General features: G+C 36.6%; 1 protein-coding gene across 3 annotated transcripts; it reads left to right on the top strand.

Annotated features, from left to right (window-relative positions):
• Positions 1–104: 104 nt before the first annotated feature.
• LOC113069357 (ras-related protein Rap-1A) lies at positions 105–25,894 on the top strand. 3 transcript variants are annotated; one of them, XM_026242367.1, is made up of 8 exons: positions 105–356; positions 7,400–7,488; positions 14,432–14,500; positions 14,603–14,659; positions 15,255–15,395; positions 20,607–20,750; positions 23,114–23,226; positions 24,799–25,894. In XM_026242367.1, exons 2-7 carry the CDS (start codon positions 7,432–7,434, stop codon positions 23,201–23,203), a joined length of 558 nt encoding a protein of 185 aa, XP_026098152.1. In that variant the 5' UTR covers positions 105–356; positions 7,400–7,431; the 3' UTR covers positions 23,204–23,226; positions 24,799–25,894. The 3 variants fall into 3 exon arrangements, with proteins under 3 accessions (XP_026098152.1, XP_026098154.1, XP_026098153.1); XM_026242369.1 differs by having other exon boundaries at positions 122–346; XM_026242368.1 differs by lacking the exon at positions 105–356 and adding an exon at positions 6,105–6,237.
• Positions 25,895–26,108: the final 214 nt, after the last annotated feature.

The following is a 26,108-nucleotide window of genomic DNA, read 5'->3' as shown; positions in this document are numbered from 1 at the left end:
TAGGGTTTGATCAGAGTTTAACCTTATTACACAAGTAAATCGTCTCATTGCGACCTTTGTTTTGTCGGGTGGCGGCCCATAATTCAGCCCGACACCGGAAGCTGTCACCAGACTCTGCGCTAAATCGCTGCACTAGCTGAGCTCGCGCTGGAGCGCAGTTGGTGAGTGACAGGCGTGTTACGTGAGCGGCTCGTGAGGTCGCATTGGGGACAGCAGAGCCGTGTTAAAGCTCGTTTCGTGTCAGCTGCTGGTGCTGTTTCGTGGAATGACCCAGTCTGCTGAGGAAAAAAGGGATTGAGGTTAACTGCAGCTGAACACGCTGAAGTTTTTCGGGTTTTTCCGGCAGGTGTGTGAAGGTAGGCGGCTAAACGAGGACAAGTACCGTTAATTCACTGCACAAAAATTACGAAGAAATATTAAACGAGATGTGTTGTGTGATGCAGGTCGTTTTATTCACTTGTAGCCCATAACTGTGCCAATAATGTTTTGCTCCTTAAATATAAAGTGATACTGAGGAGTTTTTCCCCCGGCTCCAGCAGTCTTAGCATGTTAGCACAAATCTCTTGGACTACATTTTACCACATCAGAAACCGACCAAAATAAACGCTTGCTGTCGTTATAACACATTTTATAAACGTATTATAAATAACTTCTGTCTCACTTTGAAATACATGTGTACATTACTAACTTAGTCTAAATCGAAAGTGTGTAGTTGAAACTAACATTATTGCCGTCATTGATCTAAATTAAACAGTTCAGTCAATGCTTTATTATGTAGTTTATGCACATTATCAATCCAAACCGCTCTCTCTTACAAGGTTTAGTAGCTGTGAGTCCTGGTGCACGTTTCAATAAGTAGGTTCAACCAACTCTGAGTTTAAAATATGAAAACTGACAAAATTTAACTGGGTTCTCGGTTTCAGAATGGCTGAATTGTGTTAGCGTTAGTTCATTCAACTCCTGAGTAACGTACGTTGACTCCGAGTCTAGCGCGTGCACCAAAACTATGAAGGGCCATGATCAGTGGAGTTCCTAAATTACGATACACCCAACAATAAGACGTTCCTGTACTTCACCTCTGTACGTAACTTTAATTCTTAAAGTGTTCATATGATACGATTTCAGTTTTCCCTTTCCCTTTGCAGTGTTACAAGCTCTTGGCTCATAAAGAAGATCTGTAAAATTGCAAGACTAAAGTCTCAAATCTAAAGAGATATTCTTTATAAAAGTTAAGAGTCAACCATCCCTACATAAAACAGTTCATTCTAACACGCCCCCACATGTCTTTGTCACAATTCAAGATTAGTTCAACTCAAATATTCAGATGTGTGCAGCGCATTTTAAGGAGGAGGATGACTGTTTCCTGTGAGAGTAGCCTACAATGTGTGTGGTTCTATAAAGTGGGGCAGTTCTGACTTTGCAAGGACAGTCTGGTGCTTCTGACTCACAGTCTGTAAGTACATTTACATATTTAAAGAATTTGCCACTGATGATTCAAACACAAGTTTTGAGCAGTGTAGAGTAGTGCTTGTTGTTTCTCCGATCACAAATGTAGACATGGTTTTATGTTTAGGGCTGCAACTAACGATTATTTTGATAATCGATTAGTTGGCAGATTATCTTTTTGATTAACCCGATTAAAACCCATATTTTATTTATTTTAATTTTACTGTCAAAAACACACTATTCCACATTCTGCCCAATGTCCTTAAAACAAACATGCCAACTGAATCTTATGAAAACATATAGTGCTTAGCAATTTATTAGACCACCTGTCTTAAGACATTACAACACAAATATTTTAGAAATCTGTATAAAAAAATATTCTAAAAATGTTATTGTAATTTTGGACAAATAAACTGAAACAACTAAATAGTATTTATTCACATAATAATAAAAATGGCCTACTTTGTCTTTGATAACAGCTCACATGCTTGCTGGCATTGTTTATGTACTTTTTGACTAATTGGAAATCTGAATAAAAAAACACTATAAAGCACTTGACAGTTTGTTTCTGCCTTTCACAGCAATACTTATATTATAGCATTAAAATGGCTTACTATTGTTACTAAAAAGCTCACACATATTGGATGTCTAACTAATACAGAAAGCTAAAAGAATTAGGTAATTACCAATACTGTAAGTTTAGAGCAGCAGTGGCACAAACCCTACAAAATTGGTTAAAAACCTTACATACATTTGTTTTAATAAATTTGTTAGTCACTGTAGGCTATATAGTGAATATATTTTAAATCTCTAGATCAAAAATTAAAACAATAAAGATAATAAAGACTAATAAAATGCGTCGCATGCACTTTGATCACAGTCAGTGTCCTATTACTGTCATTTCTTTATCCTGTAAAAGCGTCTGATATTTATATTCAGACAATTACATGCTGCTGTCCCTTCACCGTTCCTACTATAATAAATTACTTCCACTGCATTTTAATCTATAAATTTTTGTACTCTAAAAGCACAATTTTTGGAGCGTGCCCATGTGCACAAATACCTAAGGGAACCCCGGAGTATGATGTAAGAGGAAACAGGTGATGAATCAAATATTAAATAAAGCAAAATCATGGGTTAAAAAAATTGTAAATTAGTCATCAGGTGCAGGGTTTCCCATATATTGATTTGTATAAAAACTGACCACCTCAAATGCTTTGACCTTCGTTGAATAAACATGATCACTGCAAGTTTCAAAATCAAAAACTGCCACGGGTGTTTTTATATCATTGTATTTCAGAAGAAAAAACGACTGGTTGCAGAACATTTTCATTCTCATTCTATTTTGCAAGTTATGCCTGATAAATCAGTGTTAGTAAGTTCGGCGCTGCTTTGTATACAGCCGTTACCGGAGAAACCTCTGTCTCTCCTTATCTAATAGCGCCTCCTGCTGGCAGAAAATATATTTCCATATTTATATAAGAGGGAAGCGGCGTTCAGCCACAAATAGAATGTTAGGCTGTGGAAAACACTGAGGTGCCATGTTCAATACAGCAGCATCTTAGAGATGTCTAGTAAGTTATTCCTCCATCACATGCATGTGACGTCATTAACAATGGCCTTATTTGTTGAACTAATGTGATTCAAACATCAGACTGTTCGGGAAACGGTCTTAACTAGCTAGTTAGTTTCAACACCAATGAATGTTTGGTAATCAGCGAGTTACGTCATTGTATGGGAAACGCACCCCAGGTTAGGTTCATCGTGTAAGTTACCAAGGTTACCTCTCTTTCAGAAATGGGCATGACTTACCCTGCATTCCTGGGTTTGACAAACCTCCTATTTTGAAACGGAAAACCCTGTTTTTCCCTCATTTCAGTGTCTACATACTCAGAACCGGCCCCTGTATTACAATGTTGCCAGTTTCAGATGAGCGATCAAGTGTGATATGATTTTTATTGCCACATTGTTTAATAACTTGATTTGGTAACACTTTAGTATAGGGTCCAGTTCTCACTAATAACTAGTTGCCTATTAGCATGTCTATTATTAACATATTAGCTGTTTATTAGTGCTTATAAAGTACATAAAATGCATGACACCAATAATCCTACCCAATACCCTAAACTTAACAACTACCTTATAAACTATTAATAAGCAGCAAATTAGGAGTTAATTGAGGCAAAAGTCATAGTTAATGGTTATTTAATAGTGAGAATTGGACCCTAAAATAAAGTGTGACCCTTGATTCTATTTCAGAGTTGATCCAAAGATGACTAGGATGGATCAACTGGTTTTGCTGAGCAGACGTGAATTGGCATTGGGATTTTTTTTTCTGACACCAATATTTAGCAAAGCAGTTTTCAGTTCTCTTTGCTGGTTTTACTGTGGAATGATGTCTGAGTGAGGCTTCCTTATTCTTATCTATTGAGTGAATCATTATTCTGTTCTTTTTTTATATACTTTAGATTATAACTTCATGTTGATTAGACCTGTATGGATGCAAGTAAACTATGAGTCAGGTTTCTTATGTTGACTGGGCAAGATATTCTTCTAAGTTGTTAACCAGTTGTTAAAGTTATTTATGCATCCCTTGAAACCAATCTTCTCAGATCGTAGGTTCAAAAGGTTGTGTGCTTTGCGTCAGGCCTTGCCTAAGACTTTTCTTGTCTTCCTAAGCTGATTGCTGTTGTTTCTTTTGACTAAAATTACATTTGTTTACTTTTACAAGGTTTTCTTTGTTAACTGTGAACATATACTTTTTTTCGTACTGTCCTTCTGTTGTAGAAATTGAAGTAATTTTTAGTGCAGCGATAGTTATTATTTAGTTTAAGTGTCTGAATATTATGTTAAAAACCCTCTAACACTAGCAATCTCAATTCTATTTCTATTCTCTCTACTTGATTTATTTTTACTAATTATTTTTTCTGGTATTACATTGAGCAATACGTCAGTCCAGCTGAAGCATTGCTACAGCAAAACACATTTGATGTTATGTCTTAACACAGATGTATTATAGTAATGATGATGCATAAACATTTATGACAGAAATGTGAACTATATTTATTAACATAATGTTAATAACTTTACACAAGTGGACTTTTTTAATAGCTGCATGCAGTTTCTCTTAAGCAGATTATATGATATTAACATTAACAACAAAACGGAAGTCCAACCACATTTCCAGATATGATGCTGTCTTTTAAATTATGAGAAGAGAATGGGGAAATGCAAGTTTAACGGTTTCGCATACTGACTCATCATTTTTCAACAGGACATAGGTCTACATAGTTTCAATTCAAATCAGCACTGTCCAGAGGTGGCAGTTGTTCTATGAATGTCTTTTAATTAGATTTGTGACTTCATAGTACAGTTTTATCTACCCTCCAAAAACAAGGGATGTGGTCTTTGTGTGTTGCTGATGAGCTGGATATTTTGACAAGAACTTGAGCCAGGTTGTTTTCTTTTCTGTATTTCCTTTGATCATTTTTGACTTTACAGAGGATGATCAGATTTCAGTATTAGTTTGAAAACTTTCTGTTTCATAGATCACCTTGCACAGTGCTTACTATCATTACTTAAGAAATGCGGTTGTCACATTCACTGATGATGTTAACTTTTTTCAATCCAGACTTTAGATTAAGTTTCTTTGTAGTGTCACACCAAAGATGTGTTCCTCCGTCACCATTAGGGTATTCAGTTAACTAAACTTCTGAAAATGTGGTTTAAGATGATTAGTTGGATGACAAATTTTGTAAGTTGGACTGTTGATGTTTCGGGGCTTGAAGCTGTTTGGACCTTAAGAGCTTGGTAAAATGATGTGATTGTTAAGAGCAACAAATGAATCCAGTTAAACTGACAAACCGAAACCCACTATGCGGTTAAATAACACGTTTGTCTGTTTTGTCTTCCTTAACTGTGACTAAAAAGGCTGTGAACGGCAACATTCAGTTGAGAAATTGTGGTTAAGTGGCATCAGTTTTTGTTCAACCTTTTTCTTTTCATTTATCACCCGATAACACACTTTTTGCACTCAATATGTGTTGCCAGGGTAATTGTTTGAATAGTTAGCATGATCTCTCAGTAAATGCTATAACTTCAAGCATTTTATTCTTGATCTCAGAGAAAAATATAAATCATTACGTAAGTATTTATGTAATATGAAGAAAAATATGAGTGATTGTATCAGCACAGCCTTATGATGGAATTCAGTTTAATGATAGCAAATAAGACATTCATAAATTATTAAAAAAAAAAAATCTGCAGCTTGTTTAAAGTGAGTTCTTCTTTTTTTCTTGGCTGGAACACTGTCTGGAACATATTTTTTATTTTTATTTCTTTGGTTCATTTTCTCATCATAAATATAACCAAGGTAAGCTGGAATGGTGTTACATTATGAGCAAACATGCACTAGTAAATTCATATTTTTAACTTGTGCTTGACATTGGAGGTCATAATGGTATGATAGTTATGATAGTCTTGGCTCTTAAATTATAAAATCAGTTGACTTCTAGTACTTCTGTTACACACAGAAATATAGTTTAATGTAGGTTAACAAACTGTCTTCTCAAATATTTGAGCTTGCTGAAGTATTGTGGCTTTCATCCAACAAACCCACCCTCCTTGTCTGCTGTTAAGCTTTTATGGTCCAGAGATTGTTCAGTCTGCCTTTGGTGATGATCAGGGAGGTTTAGCTGTGTTCATGCTGTGTGGAGGAATTGGCCTGTCCAGGCCATCCTTACTTGGGAAGAACAGTCTGAGTAAATTCGGTAATGATACATACTTGAGTGGGTAAGGTAAATATTTTATTAATGTTAAAATGTGTCTATTTGTGTCCTAGGGAAACAAACAGAAGAAAAGGAGAATGAAAATGTTTAACTGGCTGTTGAGGGTTTACATGCACAAATTTGCTTGTTTCCGAACATAATTTGAATTGTTTGGAGTAGCAGCTGTTTTTTCGGGAGCCAAAAGGTGTGGTCACATGCTATATCTCTCCATCTTGTTTGCGTGCAAGTGTTTTTTCCAGACATCATGAGCAACTGAAAGTCATTTGCTTCTGAAATGCTCCTAATCACATCTAAGTTTTAGTTCTACATACCTCTGGTCATTTTCCCTTTCGGTGGCCTCAGTTTGGCATCTCATTGCCTTTTCTACACTGCCATTACCATTAAAGGAAGAAAATTCTCCTCTCTGCATGCCGAGCAATCCTGCAAAAGCAGAAATGGACAAAAGCTTTCGAGCAACAGCACCTATGAACCTCTCCAAGTAACACTGGATGAAATTAGTGTTCTTTGAGTGCACACAGCCTGGCCACTGTTTGGATTTGGCCCCTCACCACAGAGGTGTAACTTTAGAAGACCTGTGTTTGGCGGCATGTGTTTATTACAGCAGAATCATTCCCTGTGAAACATTTTCACGCAAAGGGATTGTCCTAAATGTATTATTTATTAGGAACAGGTCCCACATGGCTGTAGCAGCATTTGGAGAAGAGATTAAGTTGTTGATTTAAAGAATGTGGTTGTTCAAGGTCCGGTGGTGTATGTGGCGTGCATTGTACATAAAGCTTTTCAGATGGTTTAGCCAACTTTTCCTGCACAGTAGCATAAATGCACATTCTGTCCTGTTATATAACAGACTTGGATTTTTATGGCATAAAGGCAATTTCATTCCTCCACCATACACTTTCCTGTCATAGACTTGTCGTGTCCAGATCAGTGTGGGCTAACAGATATAGGTTAAATTTATGTAGGCCTAGAGGCCCAGCAGGCCTCAGTCCTGGCTCTAGATTGCACATTTCCATCCAGAACCCACAGCTGCTTTGTGTTTAAGAGGTCATGCTTGCAATATCCCCCACCTGGGCTACGATCCAGGATGCTCTCTACATCGCACACACAAAGTAACACGTATCAATATGTGGAGACCTAATTATTCTCTTGTCTTATCTTGTTTTTAGTGCACTGTGGAGTTTAGTGAAGCGACCCTGCCATGCGTGAATACAAGCTTGTGGTGTTGGGCTCTGGCGGTGTGGGCAAATCAGCCCTGGTAAGTACAGTATACCATGTCATCTTCACCAAACCTCAGAGCAGCTGGACTCCACTGCTCAACCAATCAATGGTGTGATCCACAGTAATGACCAGTAGATGATCAGTAGACCATGTCTTTTGTTTTCTCCGATTTCATTTAGTTCTATAGGTCTTCAGAAATCATTCTAACATGCTGCTGTTATTATTACTTATTAATGCTGCTCAATTAATAATAATGGTAGTTATGATATTTAAATAAAGTTGCGCTGCTTGAAACAGTTTTTTTTTCTAGGGTTTCTTTGATTTGGAAGTTAAAAAAAACAGCATTTATGTGAAATAGATTTATTTTTATTTTTATTATTATTATGATATGATATGATATGCCTTTACTGACACTTTTAATCAATGTAATGTGTCCCTGCTGAGTAAAAGTATAAATTTTATTATGTGACTTTAGCCCAAACGTTTGAATGGCAGAGTTTCTTTACATTGATGATAATGTTTTATGAGCACCAAATCAGCATATTAAAATAATTTCCGAATAATCTTGAGACTGGAAGCTGCAGTAATGTATTTAAAGTGCAGGCATGAAATCACAGGACTCAACACAAGGAGTTTCTACTGGCCCAGTCAGGGCCGAGGTTCAAAGTTTTACTAGCACTGTCTAAATTTTCAAGATATTTGTGATGGTCTTTGAATTCAAGTGCTTCTCAGTGGATTTCACAGCATTGGTCACATGATCAAGAAGACCAGCACGTATTATTAATAATGGCAATCTGCTCGTGCAGATTACCATTTGTGGTTCCATTAATGCAATTTCTTTCCACTTCTGGCACAAAAACATTATATTGAACATTTAGCAAACATGTATTATCGTTCGATCAAGGGAAAAATATATTGTTATTAGGGGTGTAACGATACGCATATTCGTATTGAACCGTTCGGTTCGTTGGACTAATTAATTATATTTGAAAAAATATAACCCAATAACCCAAACGACGTAACAGGCAACGCCCCTGAAACTCCCGAAGAAGAAAAAAACACCAACTATTATATGTTGTTATATGTTTATGTTAGGCTACTCAGTCAGGCGCTCGCTCACTCAGTACGCGCTGAAGGCTCGTTGCAAAATGGCCAATGCGTTTAACAGACCAGAAATAGAACCAATAATCTTTAATCTTTAATCACCTTTATTTATATAGTGCTTTAAACAAAATACATTGCGTCAAAGCACTGAACAACATTCATTTGGAAAACAGTGTCTCAATAATGCAAAATGATAGTTAAAGGCAGTTCATCATTGAATTCAGTTATGTCATCTCTGTTCAGTTAAAATAGTGTCTGTTTTTATTTGCAATCAAGTAAACGATATCGCTGTAGATGAAGTGACCCCAACTAAGCAAGCCAGAGGCGACAGCGGCAAGGAACCGAAACTCCATCGGTGACAGAATGGAGAAAAAAACCTTGGGAGAAACCAGGCTCAGTTGGGGGGTCAGTTCTCCTCTGACCAGACGAAAACCAGTAGTTCAATTCCAGGCTGCAGCAAAGTCAGATTGTGCAGAAGAATCATCTGTTTCCTGTGGTCTTGTCCTGGTGGTCCTCTGAGACAGGTCTTTACAGGGGATCTGTATCTGGGGCTCTAGTTGTCCTGGTCTCCGCTGTCTTTCAGGGCAGTAGAGGTCCTATCTAGGTGCTGATCCACCATCTGGTCTGGATACGTACTGGATCCGGGTGACTGCAGTGACCCTCTGATCTGGATACAGACTGGATCTCGTGGCCACGGTGACCTCGGAACAAGAGAGAAACAGACAAATATTAGCGTAGATGCCATTCTTCTAATGATGTAGAAAGTACGGTGTTATGTGAAGTGTTTCCGGTTCCGGTTTACCTAATTAATGCAGCCTAAAAATCCTTTAACGGATTTGGATATTAAAAGCATATTAGTATGTTATGTGTATGCCAGGTTAAAGAGATGGGTCTTTAATCTAGATTTAAACTGCAAGAGTGTGTCTGCCTCCCGAACAATGTTAGGTAGGTTATTCCAGAGTTTAGGCGCCAAATAGGAAAAGGATCTGCCGCCCGCAGTTGATTTTGATATTCTAGGTATTATCAAATTGCCTGAGTTTTGAGAACGTAGCGGACGTAGAGGAGTATAATGTAAAAGGAGCTCATTCAAATACTGAGGTGCTAAACCATTCAGGGCCTTATAAGTAATAAGCAATATTTTAAAATCTATACGATTTTATACGATACAATAACCAACAGGTCTGGTGTTTGGGTGCACTTTGGATTCCCTTTAAGCTATAATGGTGATGGCAAGAGAGTGGTGGATAAAAAAACAACGGTATGTCGCATCTGCTACATGACAGGGTACACCAGCGGGAATACAAAAAAAAAAAAAAAAAAAAAACACCAGCGGGAATACTTGAAACATGTGAACTCATTTACGCCGACATCACCTTATTGTGTCAGTATCTGGGAAAAGACGAAAAAAAAGGAGAAACATACACGCAACAAACACCGGTACACCATTAAAGCTTACAGGGAATCCAAAGTGCACCCAAACACCAGACCTGTTGGTTATTGGAGGATCTTCTATTTCTGGTCTGTTAAATGCATTAGACATTTTGCCTTCAGCGCGTGCTGAAGCCTTCAGCGCGTGCTGAAGCCTTCAGCGCGTGCTGAGTGAGCGAGCGCCTTAAGGGCCTTTCAAATATCATGCCTAAAAAAAAAATGCTAGTCGCGCCGCTTTCTCCTCCTTTCCAGGCGCTCGGGCAGAAGCGCTCATGAGGCCTCTGTCTTTGCTAAGCAACAATGACGTGCTCTCTCCATGAGACGCGGAAATTTCAGCAAAGGATAAATGGATTTGCAGCTCTAAAAATCGCTTGCAGTAGCTCTGCTACTAAATTTATTTCAAAATTGCAATCCATATACAACTATGATCAGCTGTTCCTTCATCTTGGCTGAGCTTTCAACGTTGTTACGGGAAAGGATGAAGCTGACTGGTTAGTTCTTGTCACATGACCCGTGGTGCGCTTGCGGCATTCTGAAAAGTTGAGATGTTTTTACATTTTGCTGTATCTAAAACGTACCGAACCGAACTGTGACATCAGTGTATCGTATCGAACCGAACCGTGAATTTTGTGAACCGTTACACCCCTAATTTTTAGCGTTACCGTTTTATTCTCCAGCCCTATTGTGATGACAATAGGGCTGGGATAAACAATTATTTTTTAAACGATTAATCTAGCGATTATTTTTTCGATGCATCGATTAATCTAACGATTAATTTTTTCAACCTGATTCGATTTCGATTATCTCCCCATTAATTGACTACTAACAATTTATACATGTTGATTTACATATCTGAATGAAAAACAATTACAATTTAAATTTACAAATTAAAATTACAAAATAAAAGACTGACTAAGAATGCATTACTTTGTACTTGTATAGAGATAGCATTAAATAAAACCTTGAAGCCTTGAAAACACATAGCTTACTGAAACAAGCTTACTGAACACTTAGGGCCTAGTTTACTGAAAAAAAGTTCTTCTTTCAGATGAAAATAACCACAACTTGATGTCTAGCATTCAATAAAAAAGTTCACCCAAAATACTTGTTTAGAGCAATTGAAAGAATATAGTAACCAATGTAAACTTGAGGGCTTTAAGCTAATACAAGAGTGATTTTCCAAAAAAAAAAAAAAATTCACAGTGGGAGCCAGCAGCCTGTCATGGAGAAAAAAAATTCTCTGAATGCTCCACGTGAAACTTTGGTGTTCTGCCCTTTTTCTATCGTGTCTAACGATTTTGGTTAATATGCACGAGGGTGAGAGAGAGAGAGAGAGAGAGAGAGAGCAAGACAGCGCTCGTGTAGTTTGAAGACTGAGAGTGCACGAGCGTGTGTGAAACTTTGGTGTTTCGCCCTTTTTCTATCCTGTTTAATGATTTTGATTAATATGCACAAGGGAGAGAGAGAGCAAAAAGTGCTTGCGTTGTTTGAAGACTGTGAGTGCGCGCACACAGCCGGGGCTCTCTCTCGTACGCGCCGTCAGGCGCAGCAGTCATTCTATTCTACTATTTGACAGCCGCCAAAAATTGTATATAACGTTGAACAGAATGTTGATCCGACCATCGCGTATATTCAGCACACATAAGGTAAAAGTTTTGCAAACGTTTTTTAGAGAAATAAAAACAGGTTGACGAATTGATGCACATATTTTGCGTCAACGTCATCTCGACGCGTTGTCCCAGCCCTAGAGGACAACATTCAACATAAAACAAATAACAAATCCAAAATGCTGCAGACCCGCAGCTTTAAAGTTTTATCTTTTAATTCCAATAAGAGGTCATGCCAGGGTAACATTCTTCATACGTGGAATAATGCAGTTTGACCAGTGTGGCGCTGTAGCGCAAGACTGTAATTCGGCTCTCCTGGATGCAATTCAAGAGAAAACAGCGCTTCAGATTAAACGCAGTTGAAGGAACCTGAAGCTGCTGAGTGGTGTTTGGATAAATATATAAATATATGCTGCCGTGCTTCCCTCTCAATAATGAAATAAACAGCAGAAACTGACAGCGGTGTGAATGCAGCAGTTAAAAACGCATCTGATTGGATGTTTGCATGAGCTCTGCAGTAAAGTCGTCACGTCACGTTAATTAAAAAAAAGTACTTTATGCAATAGATAGCCTTAAATCAAGCAGCTTTACAGTATTAAACATTAAAAACTAGAGTCAGTGTCGATTTCAGTTAGAATTACAACTTGATTTTCTGTTATAAAGCAGTTCTCCAGTGTGTAACTAGCAAGTGATAAAATATTTTTATTAGTGGGGAAAAAATATTATTTCATTGAAGTGATGGTTTGCAAAGATCTAGCTCCAGGACTGTTTTGATTATCAAAACCCTCCCTGTTAGGTATTTTAAGGGATTATTTTGTGAATAAAATATTTATCCAAAAATAAGACCTCTTATCACTTACCTTTATTTTGTGTCTTATCCATATGACTTACAAAAGGAGATGTATTGAATAATTTTACTTACAAAATATGTTTTTCAAAAGCTGAAGTGATTACCGTTATGTTTTTGTTAGAATATGCATAATTCAACATTTTAACTAATTGCAAACGCTGAATAATCAGTCAATGTCTACCGATTAATCAGTGAAATAATCAAACATTAGTCGATTAATCATTCTAATAATCGTTAGATTAATCGATTGTCCAAATAATAGTTTGTTGCAGCCCTATCCCGGAGTTGCTGTAATAGCAACAGGTCCGTTAGCTCAAACCTGCTCGGTAGCAGGCTTATTTCATGTAAACAGGGTTAGAGTGCATCTTTTAGTGAAGGTGATACTGAAAGTCTGCTTCCTTGTTAAACCAGGATAAATTTTTTATTAAAGTTATGTTTCAAGTAATTAAATGTTTCGTAATCTCAAAATAGTTTCATGGTGCACAATCAATTTAAACACTGTTATGTCTTAACATGGATTTTATGGATTAGAAAACTTTAATCATGTACCATGTATCACAAATCAGCTTCAAAATTAATGAATTTCTAATTACAATACTTGTGAAATTTGAAAATTTGAAGACATTTGAAATCATAAAAAAACTTACACATTTTATTTATTATAGATTTTATTCCTATTAAAAAGTTACACATTTAAAATAGATTTATTTCATACTAAGTATAGTTCAATCTATTTACATTTATTGACATATCACTTGAGACTTAAAAATTATAATTAAACTTTATTTGGAGTACTAGTTGTGCACAATCAATAAAAAAGTAACTTTAGTCTGATTAAGAGTATTTTAAAAAGTAGTTTACTCTAATTACAAGTACTTGAGTTTTGGAATCTGATTACGTAATCTTCTGCACAATCTGACTTTGCTGCAGCCTGGAATTGAACTACTGGTTTCGTCTGGTCAGAGGAGAACTGGCCTCCCAACTGAGCCTGGTTTCTCCCAAGGTTTTTTTCTCCATTCTGTCACCGATGGAGTTTCGGTTCCTTGCCGCTGTCGCCTCTGGCTTGCTTAGTTGGGGTCACTTCATCTACAGAGATATCGTTGACTTGATTGCAAATAAATGCATAGACACTATTTAAACTGAACAGAGATGACATCACTGAATTCAATGATGAACTGCCTTTAACTGTCATTTTGCATTATTGACACACTGTTTTCCAAATGAATGTTGTTCAGTGCTTTGACGCAATGTATTTTGTTTAAAGCGCTTTATAAATAAAGGTGACTTGACTTGATTTAATCCAGATTACATGTAATCCGTTACTACCCAGCTCTGATAGTGATTTTGCTCACAAGGCTGTTTTTATCTTAATTATATGATGTCATTGTAATAATATAAAACTTCATAATCTTCGGGAAGAATGAGGCGGGAACCGGCGGACAATCAAGCAACTCTTTAATAATAAAATAAACCCAAAACAGTGCGCCAGCGCCTCGCAGACGACTGTTGCACACAAACTAAAACAAAACACAAAATAAAACCCAGGCCTGGTCCTGTGTCACAGGAGTCGCTCATTTCCAATCACTCCACCGGCCTCGCTCCATTCCCGCGGCTCTCTGCCCCACCCCACTCATCACAGTCATCAGTTGCTGTCTTGAATCGATCCAGTCAAAGTAATCTCAGACAACTTAATAAAGATATCTGCTAACTTGTTTGAAGAACAAAATTAGCCAGTGATCAGTTATCAGGATTAAAAGATCTGGCATCTGTCAAATCATCTCTGATGTACGATGAATGGACCCCAGAACATACAGATCAGTCAGACATCTTCATGTGGCATAAATTTGCAAAGTTCATCAGAATTTGGAATGCAGCAAAATAAAGAACTTTTTCATATAAACTTTTGTTTTTGGTCTCTTTTGACATTGATTTATGGACCGTTTTCTATGAAACATTCTCTGTCTCTAATTTAATATCTGTGTCTCTTGCAGACAGTCCAGTTTGTCCAGGGAATATTTGTGGAAAAATATGACCCCACAATAGAAGACTCCTATAGGAAGGTAGCAATTCTATGATCAGTAGCCTTTCCTGTATTTTGTTCAATACACCAGTGGACAATGGAAGCTTATTTCTATTTAATTTCTTCTCTTCTCCTCATGCAGCAAGTGGAAGTGGATGGCCAGCAGTGCATGTTGGAGATCTTGGACACAGCAGGAACAGTAAGTCCTTTTGGCCCTTCCTGTTTCCACACTTCAGCCAGCAGGAGCTGGCAACATAGTGTATAACCACATTAGCGGAGAAAAAAAAGGTTTCACAGCTCTGTACCCAATTTTAGATAGATAGATACAAATCACTTCTTATCCAAACCTGATGTGCAAAAAAAAAAAAAAAAATTAAAAATAACAACCTGACCCAAGATAGGCCCAATCAAATTAGACCTGACCTAAGTCTGACCTGACCCAATGAAAATGTTGTAAAAATCAACTGGACCCGAATGCAAAGGTTGGCGATGTTTGCACAGCTTGCAGCCCTGCATGTCAGTGGTGAGTGGTGACAACGTGGTATGAAACAAACCTACCTTATTTGTCATTACATTACAGCATATTGAATATGATAGAATATGTTTTTTTTTTTTTTACAAAATCTGAGACGTTTCTGTTCCTTCACTGAAAGTCATATCACCCAAAACTTTGATGCTTCAAGAAGCTTTTGGTCTTTTTTAACTTTTTTGAAGTGTCAGAGTTTACAAAGCAACACTTTTAAACACTTGTGCTTTATTTTTCATTGTGTACTTTTTCCCTCTCTCTCTTTCAGGAGCAGTTCACAGCTATGAGGGACCTGTACATGAAGAACGGTCAGGGCTTTGCTCTTGTGTACTCAATCACAGCACAGTCCACATTCAACGACCTACAGGACTTAAGAGAGCAGATCCTACGAGTAAAGGACACAGAGGATGTAAGTATGAGAAAACATTCATGTTGAGTGGCCGTTGATGTATGGATGCAGCATTCAAAGAGAAGCACTTTAGAGACTTAGTTGAACAAATGACTGCCTTACTAAAACATGTTTTTTTTTCTTTCACAAACCACCTGGTAGTTGCTTACACAGTTAAAAATACCATTATCACTTTCTCTCTTTCTATGTCAGTAAAATAAAATAAAATAAAAACAGATGAGTCTGTTATCCCATGGGCCTATACACCATCTCTGCAGCAGCCCACCCTCAACCCAATTCTTCTGGCTTGCCTCTGTTCTATGTCAGTCATGGAGTGCCCTTTTTTGGACATGTGGAAAGAGCACTGTGTGAGGGTGTGTGTGTAGTGTGAAACGCTGGCCCAGGGGATCACAGACATGAGCAGTTAGCATCCCTGGAATGTGTTTTGATTGGCCTTATACCGTGTGCGTCTCTCTCTTTCTTTCTCTTCTGCGGGTTGTAACGCACTTTAAGTCCAGATCCCCAGCAAAGGTTCAGATCTACTGAGGCTGGAAGGCATGAATGGGCCACACATCAGTTGTTGTATAAGTTTGAGGCCAGCTGTTCTCACTAATAGTGTGTGAGTGAATTCTCTGAATTCTGGCTTTTGATCTTGCGTAATAATTATTGTTAATGATTCTGTAATTACTTTTGAGGGAGCACCTATAATTCATCATAAATAACAGAATGTTTGCTGTTAGATGCAAATGGCCAGAACAACACAATAAAAATTGTCGTCTTTGTTTTTATTGTTTATTTTGTGGCTCCAGTTTTGTCATATTCAGTTCAGACTGCTTATAGTTCTGCCAAAACATTGACTTTACATGGACTCCATTGACTTTAATTGTATGGACAAAAGTGGTTAAAATATCTTTAAATATATATTTTGTTTTCCACAGAAGTAAGGTTCTGTTCACACTACAGGACTTAAAAAATATAGTTGTGAGTTCTGAAATGGTCTGAGTGTGTGTTTGGTAGTTGTGTAACGGTACACAAACATGATGGTTCGGCATGTACCTCGGCTTTGACATAATGTTTATGTTTATGTTTTATTTTCTACCTCAGCTTCTACACTAAACTATATGGAGCCCTTTTAATTTACTATAAGTTTACAATAAACAACAGAGCCCAAACTAAAATTTTTACTATAATAATCAACACTTAAATTAAAAAATGTATGCAAACATATAAAAATTTTATTTGATGCTGAAATGTAATAATTCACAGAATTGTAATGTTTAAAGGTAAAGTAAATGTAATAAAGTATAATCTAATCAGAAAATATCCTCTCCACCACAACCCTTAGTGAGGGCTGTCAATTCATATTTATTTTGCGTTAAAACTAGTAATAAAGAGGAATGGATGATTGCGCTGCCGTTCGACTGAGACTTTAGTATACGCTGAAATGTCATGCCACATCAAAGAGTGCCAGGGCGGCATTTATTGTCTGAATTTCCTGAAAAATTGGAACAATTTGTTCGGTACACATGCGTACCAAACCGAAAAAACCGTACCAAAAAATCATTGGTTCAAATGCGTGTACTGTTACACCCCTAGTGTTTGGTTACAGAATGTGGCTGTAAATAACTGAACTGTGTGTGAACATAACTGTATTAGGCAGTAAAATACAAGACTGACAGCAGTATTCGGCTGCTGTGTAAACGTATCCAAGTTATGCAGTTTGAGACAACGTGAGTTTGAGTAAATCATTTGAGCGACATATTCTTTTAAGTTTGACTGTAGGTTGGATTGGTATTGCTTTTATGCTATCACTCTCGGATAGTTCTGTCCTCGTCCCCAGCCTGCTTTGGTGCCATTTAGTTTAAAGCTGAAACATGGCATTTCTAGTTCTGTTTCTCTACAGAGGCTTGTGCTGAAATAATCTGCCCTGACCACTACCTCTTCCTGGTTTGTTTAGATTTGAAACCTTTTCCATCTGGCCAGTCCAAACATGGCAGGCTTCTGGTGCTTGAAGAGTAGGAGAGAAGCACTCTGTGTGCTCTCCTCTGTTTAAGGCCACAGAAGGGAATGGGAAAACTGACAGTGTCCTACAGCGTGGCTTTAAATCACTGAACTCGCACACCATTTTACACACTGTAGAAACATACACATTACAGCAGACTGTTGTTGTCCATGTGTACTGTCTAGGGATATGCGAGTGTCCAATTTTCATTTTCTGATTAATTGCTGATGCTTTTGTCATTGTATACGATATTATCACGCTATTGAAATTTTGTTTAAAAAAAAGTGGCCATAATACAGTATAACAAGTTTAATAGCTTTTTTCTTATAACAAAAATAACTGAATATTTAAATAAATAAAGCAATACAGAAAAAATATATAAAGTTACAAGTTTTACACAGATTAAAGTGCAAAATAACTATAAAGACCCATAGGTATCACTTTACAACAAGACCTCAATAGTTAACCTTAGTTAATGCATTACCATTCACAATGAGCAATAGCTACTTTTGCTACAGAAGTGAATCATATTTGTTAAAAAATACTAGTCTTAGTTCATGTTAGCTCATTAAATAACACAGTTTCAACTTTCGATTTTAACAACGTGTTATTAAATATATCTTAATATTTAGGTATTTGGTGCTGTGATGAGCTATTTAAATACATTTTAGTCCGAGAATGAATGTGCTTTAATTCAGCGCATCTCTCACATGTTCCCCCATGTGCTTCTCATGAGTGCTTGTTTACATCAGAGTGCACACACGTCTTTTAAGTAGGGCCGGGACTTTAACGCGTTAATTGAGATCAATTAATTACACAAAAAATAACGTGTTAATTAAGATTAATTAATTACAGAAAACACTTTATGTTGAACTATGTATTATTTTGTTGGTGCAACTGGCACTTTATGTTGAACTCTTTATTGTTTGGGCAAGGTTATTGAGATTTGGGGCCCTATCTTGCACCCAGCGCAATTGACTTTGTACACCGACGCATGTGTCATTCCTATTTTGCACCTGCGCAAAGCGCGCTTTTCCCTCCACAGAAGCACGTCGCTAAACTAGTGAATGAACTTGCGCTCCCTGGGTGGTTCAGCGCAAAAAAGGAGGCGTGTTCCGGCGCAAACAATCCGTGGTGCTATTTTGCTGTTCCATTAAACAATTGCGCCACTGACCAGAAAAAACCTAGTCTAAAGTCAGTGGCGCGTTGTTTATTATGCTATTTTAAGGGCGCATGCTTGACCATAATGTAGAGCGTGCACAACGCGCATACACTTTGCTCATGTAATCTACACAGATGCAACAGTTATTTTTGCAAATCATAAATTGTTACACTAAAAAAATATTAACACATGAGATGACGGAAATCATTGTGGTGTGCCACGAAGATGTGAAAAAATAGGCATAAATCTAGCTTACAAATTATTCAGGCTAATTGTAGTAATTAAGGATCAGACCTGTTTGAGGTCATATATGTATATAAGGACATCTGACAAATTGGTTTGTCCGTCAAGAACCAGGAAAAAAAATCGATGAAACAATTGTGGCTATTTCCTCCCACGCCTGTTTAACCGACGCTATTTTGGGTGGGTTTCTCCCATCCCCATACAACACAACTTCTCTGTCTTTCACTGCTCTTACAAGAACATCAGTCTCCTCGGCTGTGAACCGCTCCTGGCGTGCGCCTGGTAAATACGCCATAATAATAGCAATCTATAATGGAACTTGCGCACCTGCTTTTAAAGGGAATGTTGGATGACGCTCTGATTGGTTTATTTCACGTTACACCCAAACCACACCTATGAATAATGAAGCTACTTCAGACCAACCCATTTTAGATTTGCGCCGGGCGCAAGAGCCATTTATCCCACCGGGAAAATAGCAACAGCGCCGAGACCCGCCCACAAACTTACTTGCGCTTTGCGCTTTGACACTTGCGTTTCAGATCGTTAAAATAGGGCCCTTGGACTTAGCTGTTATGTTATGGCCTCTGAAGCAACAGAGAGATGTTTTCTAATAGTCAGGGTTTCCAATGTTCTGAATGTACTTGGCAGTATTGTGTTTTACTTAAAAAACAGTTTACAGAAGGTTCTGAAAGCTACCTGAATTTCTGAAATATACTATTTCTAAATTGTATGCTATTACTGCTAGACTTGAAGCTTATGTATTCAGTCATTATTCAATGGTATACTATAAATCCATGTGAGAAAAAATTACTTCTCACTGTTCTCAGGTCAAATATTTATATGCGATAAAAGTGCGATTAATTTCAATTAATTAATTACAAAAGCTCTAATTAATTAGGAAAAAAACAATTTGGTAACACTTTAGAATAAGGTTCCATTAGTTAATGTTAGTTAATGTATTAATTAACATGAACAAACAATGAATAATACATTTATTACTGTATTTATTCATCTTCGTTAATGTTAGTTAATGAAAATACAGTTATTCATTGTTAGTTCATGGTAATTCACAGTGCATTAACTAATGTTAACAAGCACAACTTTTGATTTAAATAATGCATTAGTAAATGTTGAAATTAACATGAACTAAGATTTATAAATGCTGTAGAAAGATTGTTCTTGCTTAGTTCATGTTAACGAAAGTAGTTAACTAAATTTAACTAATGGAACCTTATTCTAAAGTGTTACCAACAATTTTATCGAGTCCCGGCCCTACTTTTACTTTTGTTGTGCATTTTGACCAGTTTATGGGAATAGTATTCTTGAAATGCATTCGAAATTCTAGTAATTTGTAATGTATAATTATTCACAGTATTTAGAAGTGCCCTATAAAAATATTGTACATTTTCATTACCGTGATATATAACATTACTGAATGCCGGCACATGTCTAGTACTGTCTTATTTCAGTTTATGGGTTACTTATAATAATAATTTTTTCTGGTAAAAGAGGAAAAACAGCTGACCAACTTTGTGAAAATATAATCAGAAAGCTCAGATTTGATGTTCTTCATAGAGATTACCATTATAGATGCTTGCTGAGGGTTATTTGTTACTTGGATGATTGTGCACATTTAAATCATTTCTGACATGTGGTTTGGTGACAGCTTCAGGTGTAAAAATAAGAATAACCTTTGGCATCTTTCATCTTCATTGGTCTAATAAATTGTAAATGTTTTCAAAACCATTTAGTTTTCATGGTGAAATTGTAGATCCACATAATTACCTTTGTGTAACTTTCTTTTTCTCCTCTTCTCCGACTGTAGGTGCCAATGATCCTGGTGGGTAATAAATGTGATCTGGAGGATGAGAGAGTGGTGGGGAAAGAACAGGGACAAAATCTGGCCCGGCAGTGGAACAACTGTGCCTTTCTAGAGTCCTCTGCCAAATCGAAGATCAACGTCCTTGATGTGAGCATGTAACATGTTTACTGGTGCACCTCAATAAATTAGAATGTCGTGGAAAAGTTCATTTATTTCAGTAATACAATTCAAATTGTGTATTAAATAAATTCAATGCACACAGACAGAAATAGTTTTAGTCTTTGGTTCTTTTAACTGTGATGATTTTGGCTCACATTTTACAAAAACCCACCATCTCGAAAAATTGGTGAAATCAGCTAATCAACTCAAAACACCTGCAAAGATTTCCTTAGCCTTCAAAATGGTCTCTCAGTTTGGTTCACTAGGCTACACAATCATGGGGAAGACTGTTGATCTGACAGTTGTCCATAAGACAATCATTGACACCCTTCAGATGGAGGATAAGCCACAAACATTCAATGGCAAAAAAAGCTGGCTGTTCACAGAGTGCTGTATCCAAGCATGTTAACAGAAGATTGAGTGGAAGGGAAAAGTGTGGAAGAAAAAGATGCACAACCAACTGAGAGAACCACAGCCTTATGAGGATTGTCAAGCTAAATTGATTTAAGAATTTGAGTAAACTTAATAAGGAATGGACTGAGGCTGGGGTAAAGGCATCAAGAGCCACCACACATCTGGCTACATTTGACGTATTCCTCTTGTTAAACCACTCTTGAACCACAGACAATGTCAGAGGCGTCTTGCCTGGGCTAAGGAGAAGAAAACTGGACTGTAATTTTTTTCTGATTACAAGTTGCTTGAAGTCCAGTGTTAAGTTTTCACAGTCTGTGATGATTTGGGCTGCAATGTCATCTACTGGTGTTGGTCCATTGTGTTTTTTGAAAACCAAAGTCACTACAACCGTTTTCCAAAACATTTTGGAGCACTTCATGCTTCCTTCTGCTGACCAGCTTTTTGAAGGTGCTGATTTCATTTCCAGCAGGAATTGGCTCATGCCCACACTGGCAAAAGCACCAAAAGTTGGTTAAATGACCATGGTGTTGGTGTGCTTGACTAGCCAGCAAACTCTGAACCCCATAGACCTGAACTCCATAGAGAATCTTTGGGCTATTGTCAAGAGGAACGTGAAAGAGACAAAAATGCAAATGAGCTGAGGACCACTGTCAAAGAAACCTCAGCATTGCCACAAACTGATCACCTCCATGCCGCGCCGAATTGAGGCAGTAATTAAAGCAAAAGAAGCCCCTACCAAGTATTGAGTACATGTACAGTAAATAAACATACTTTCCAGAAGGCCAGCAATTCACTAAAAATGCTTTTATTGCTCTTATGAAGTATTCTAATTTGTTGAGATAGTGAATTGGTGGGTTTTTGTTAAATGTGCACCAAAATCATCACAATTAAAAGAACCAAAGACTTAAACTACTTCAGTCTGTGTGCATTTAATTTATTTCATACAGGAGTTTAACAATTTGAGTTGAATTGCTGAAATCAACTTTTCCAACAAATTCTAATTTATTGAGATGCACCTGTACTCTCTTGACATTTCCTCCATTCAGAACTAGTGGTTCAACGGATCACAAATCTCATGATTCGGATCACATTACGGTTTTTGACTCATGGATCAGATAATTTTTTGGATCAGCAAGAAAATACAAATATTTGAATTTAATTTGCTTTCATTTATTACTTAAAGCGAAGTACTTTTTTGATACCACAGCATATACTACTAGATTAATTAAGAAAGTTTAAACATGAATAAAGAGACGAGAGAACAGCCAGTAAAAATAAGAACAAATACACAAATTATGAGCATTGATAAACCAACAGAATATGTTACAAGTAAAATATGGTTTGTAGTACAGAATGCAGACATTTTATTATGGAAAATAATACCGCATAGTGTTCACTGTATAAATTAAATATAGATTTTTATCACAGCTGTTTTGTTGTTTGATGATCATTAATGACAGCAGCAGTATTTATAGGCTGCTGATGCACGGATCCGATATAACGATACACATCACATCCGATTTCTTTTTCGTCTGTTTTCATTCACTTGAGACACAACTGACTGCGTTTACCTGAATGATTTTGTCATAATTTTATATGTGTGTGTGTCTGTTCAAATGATTCAGAAGAGGATTCAGTTCAGTGTTCTTGCGCCATCTGAAACGCGTGTGTGTGTGGCTTTGCATGTAGAAACCAGTGCGCGAGTAACGAATTGTTTAACATTTTCTTGCATAAATACGAACAAATTATAGACTTAAAAACTATTATAGTTTCATTTTTCAATTAAACCGCTGATCACATGCGTACCGATTCTAGGGCTTGGTCCGTACAGATCAACTATGATCCGTTTAACCACTATTCAGAATATATTGCATAGTTTTATGTTTATATTGAGGACTAAGATTATGTTTTTTATTTTTTTATTTCACACATTGCAGATCTTCTATGACTTGGTCAGACAAATTAACAGGAAAACACCAGTGGAAAAGAAGAAAGCAAAAAAGAAATCAAATTGTATCCTCCTGTAGAGCCAGCAGCAGCTCAGAGCCAGGTCTGTCATCATTTCACAGTTATATCATCCAACATTGATTTATTCATTATTTATTCAAAGCTTCTTCCAACTACATTACTTTTCATAGACTGATATATTGCTCAGGCCAAGTAATTTGCCATTATTTAGAAATTGAGACTGTAAAATGGGGCTGCATGATATTCAAGAAAAATGTGATATGTAATATTCAGTAAGTGCTACATGTAAAAATCAATTAAAATTAAAACATATAAACCTGGATATTATATTACCAAAATACCACAGATGACCCGTACCAGATTTTTACAGCCAAAATGGATCAATTGTCTTTTTTTTTTATATATACTTTTGTAATTAGCTTTGTCAAAACTTGTTGTATCTAAAGTCTCTTCTCACTGTTTGTAACTGAATTAATGTAATGACAAAAGTTTACTCATTGGTTAAACATTATTTATAAGTATTTTGTATATTAGAATTATATTGAATTACTTGGTTTAAAGTAATTACGTTCTCTTTTCATTTAGTTACTTTTATTTCTGTTGTTGCTAATTTTATTCTGGGCATATCTACCTTTTTTTTAAGGTTTGTATTACACTATACCTTTCAAACTTGTTATTATTTTACTTGCTGTCAATTGGGATTGGAGCCGATGATAGCAGCTGAAACTGATAGCAGATGAGACAACTCCCTGGTATCACACTAAACATGTCGTTTTGTACTTGCATGCCCAAGGTGGCAGTACAAACAGTAAATATAATCCTAAAGTTTGCTTTAGGAATGAATAAGTATTGGCATTGACAAGTTTAAAGATTGGTATTTAATATAATTGGGAAACTCGAACTATGCCATTTATGTTTATGAACCATATAATTTATTCAAAACCAAGAGATGTAAATGTAGGTATTCTAACACTTCATGTTCACTGTTTCTCTTACAGTGTGTGCAGACTGAACACGCACACCAACCATTTGCTTACCAAGTTTAATCTTTGCTTTATTTAGGCTACTCTTAAGGCCCGTTTCATACCACACACACAATAACATTTTCATTTATTCATTTAGCAGATGCAGTGCATTCAGGCTATACATTTTTTATTTTATTTTTTACCAGTTTGTGTGCTCCCTGGGAATGGAACCCACAACTTTTTGTGTTGCTAATGCAATGCTCTACCACTGAGCCACAAGAACCCTAAAACAGGATATTTATTGTGGTGATCTGAAGGTTACAACATTCACCACTGCAAAGTGGGTGCAAGTAGAGTTTCAGTGCAGTGCACTTTTTTGCTGCATGAACTCAGCTGAAAATGCATTATATGAGTGCAATATTTGCAGTATAGGCTTTTATTAATCAACATTGAAGAAAGGTTTTCAGCATTTTAGATCTGATCGTGTGAAGCCATGTATTTTTGCAATTTTTATGAAAATCTTCAGTAAGTTGGTTTATTTAAACTTTTCCACTAGAGGACAGCATTTGCTCAGTCTATAACAGTTTGAATGACTTTTATGTTGTGCTGTGGCCTTGTGTTGTACTATGTGGTAAATGTGAATCAATTTGAGTTTGTATTTATTGTATTTTTTAATTATTTCTCTGCAGAATGCTGTAATGAAGGACTGTTAGCTTGTTTGGATCATGCCAGCATTCCCATCCTCAGTGAGTGATTCAATGGAACAGCTGACTGACTGACTCAAAGCAGCAAACGAGAACAACTTTTATTTCCCCTTTATGTTGGCAGTAAAATTTGAGGAATAACTCAATTTCCCAGAAGCAATTTCAGTAGAACTGAGAACATCTCATTTCCCGGACCTTCTGGACTTTTTACATCACTGACCGTGGCTGATGAAGAAATAAAACAAACCTCATATTAACATAATAGTGAAAATTAACTATTTTTCAGTTACTCTACCAAATGAATCTTAGGGTATAATACCTCAGGATTTTTTATTTATCTTTCATTTCCCTTTACACTGAAAATCTGGTGGCAATATTTAAAATCCTTCTTCTTCCTCATAAACCCATGGATACATCTGTTCAGAAACTTCACAACATGCACTGTCAAGAAGGAGAAAATCACTGAAATTTCACCACAAATGTGTTTTTAAATCTCTTTCCCATAAACTCTTGAACTCTGTGCTTTTCAATGGCCTTATCACCTGTTGAAGAACCAGTACGAGAAATCAGAGTTAACAGTATTCATTTGCGCAATACCGCATGTTCAAGGACATGAAGGATGACGGCGTTTAATATCCAGTTATCAGCAAACGGCATGAGCATCTTTAAGTGTAGATGTTGTAAATGATGTCAAGTTCAGTTGTTTTCTCTCATAAGTCGTACTTCCATTTATTATACAATGTGTAAATGTCTATAAATGACAAACATGTATGTAAATGTTTTGCTGACAACTATGGACGCGTTCATCTGAAAGTACTGCCCCAAATCCCAATGTGACATTATTTTGTATTCAGTCACTTGGATTTCCTAGTTAATAAATCATATTCTAATGCCATTCTGTTTCATAAAGACTGTTTCACAAGTAAACAGGCCTTTTATAGTGTAAAAAGTTGGGGAAGGAATGATCGATTTCTGTGTCTATCGAGACTGAAATATATTGTAATAAACCAACTATTTCCTCTTGTGTTTTTCTGTCAAAAGATCTGGCTTTTAAAGATTATTAAATTTTATTACCTTTTCATTATTTCTGCCAGTTTGTATTTTATTGGTTTATCGAGATTAACAAAATTGTTTTATGTCTCTCCTGGTATGTTCTTAGAAAGCTAATTTCACAGATTGATGGAATAATGGTCTATAAACCAAAGCAAAACTTTTGCCTTTTTATTTGTTCTGAGAACAATATTATGTTACATTCATGGCAAAAGTAGAGCAGCGTTGACTTGCTATTTTAGGAC

The sequence above is a fragment of the Carassius auratus genome, unplaced genomic scaffold, assembly GCF_003368295.1.
Source record: "Carassius auratus strain Wakin unplaced genomic scaffold, ASM336829v1 scaf_tig00001591, whole genome shotgun sequence".
Classification (NCBI taxonomy): Eukaryota; Metazoa; Chordata; class Actinopteri; order Cypriniformes; family Cyprinidae; genus Carassius; species Carassius auratus.
The sequence above is the reverse complement of the archived record's forward strand: the minus strand, read 5'-3'. Positions and strand labels throughout refer to the sequence as shown.

Coding starts and splice junctions, on each gene's coding strand:
- LOC113069357 (XM_026242367.1), top strand. CDS start 7,432: ATGCGTGAATACAAGCTTGTGGTGTTGGGCTCTGGCGGTGTGGGCAAA. Junction 14,501..14,602: donor TAGAAGACTCCTATAGGAAG/GTAGCAATTCTA, acceptor CTCCTCATGCAG/CAAGTGGAAGTGGATGGCCA. Junction 15,396..20,606: donor GAGTAAAGGACACAGAGGAT/GTAAGTATGAGA, acceptor CTCCGACTGTAG/GTGCCAATGATCCTGGTGGG.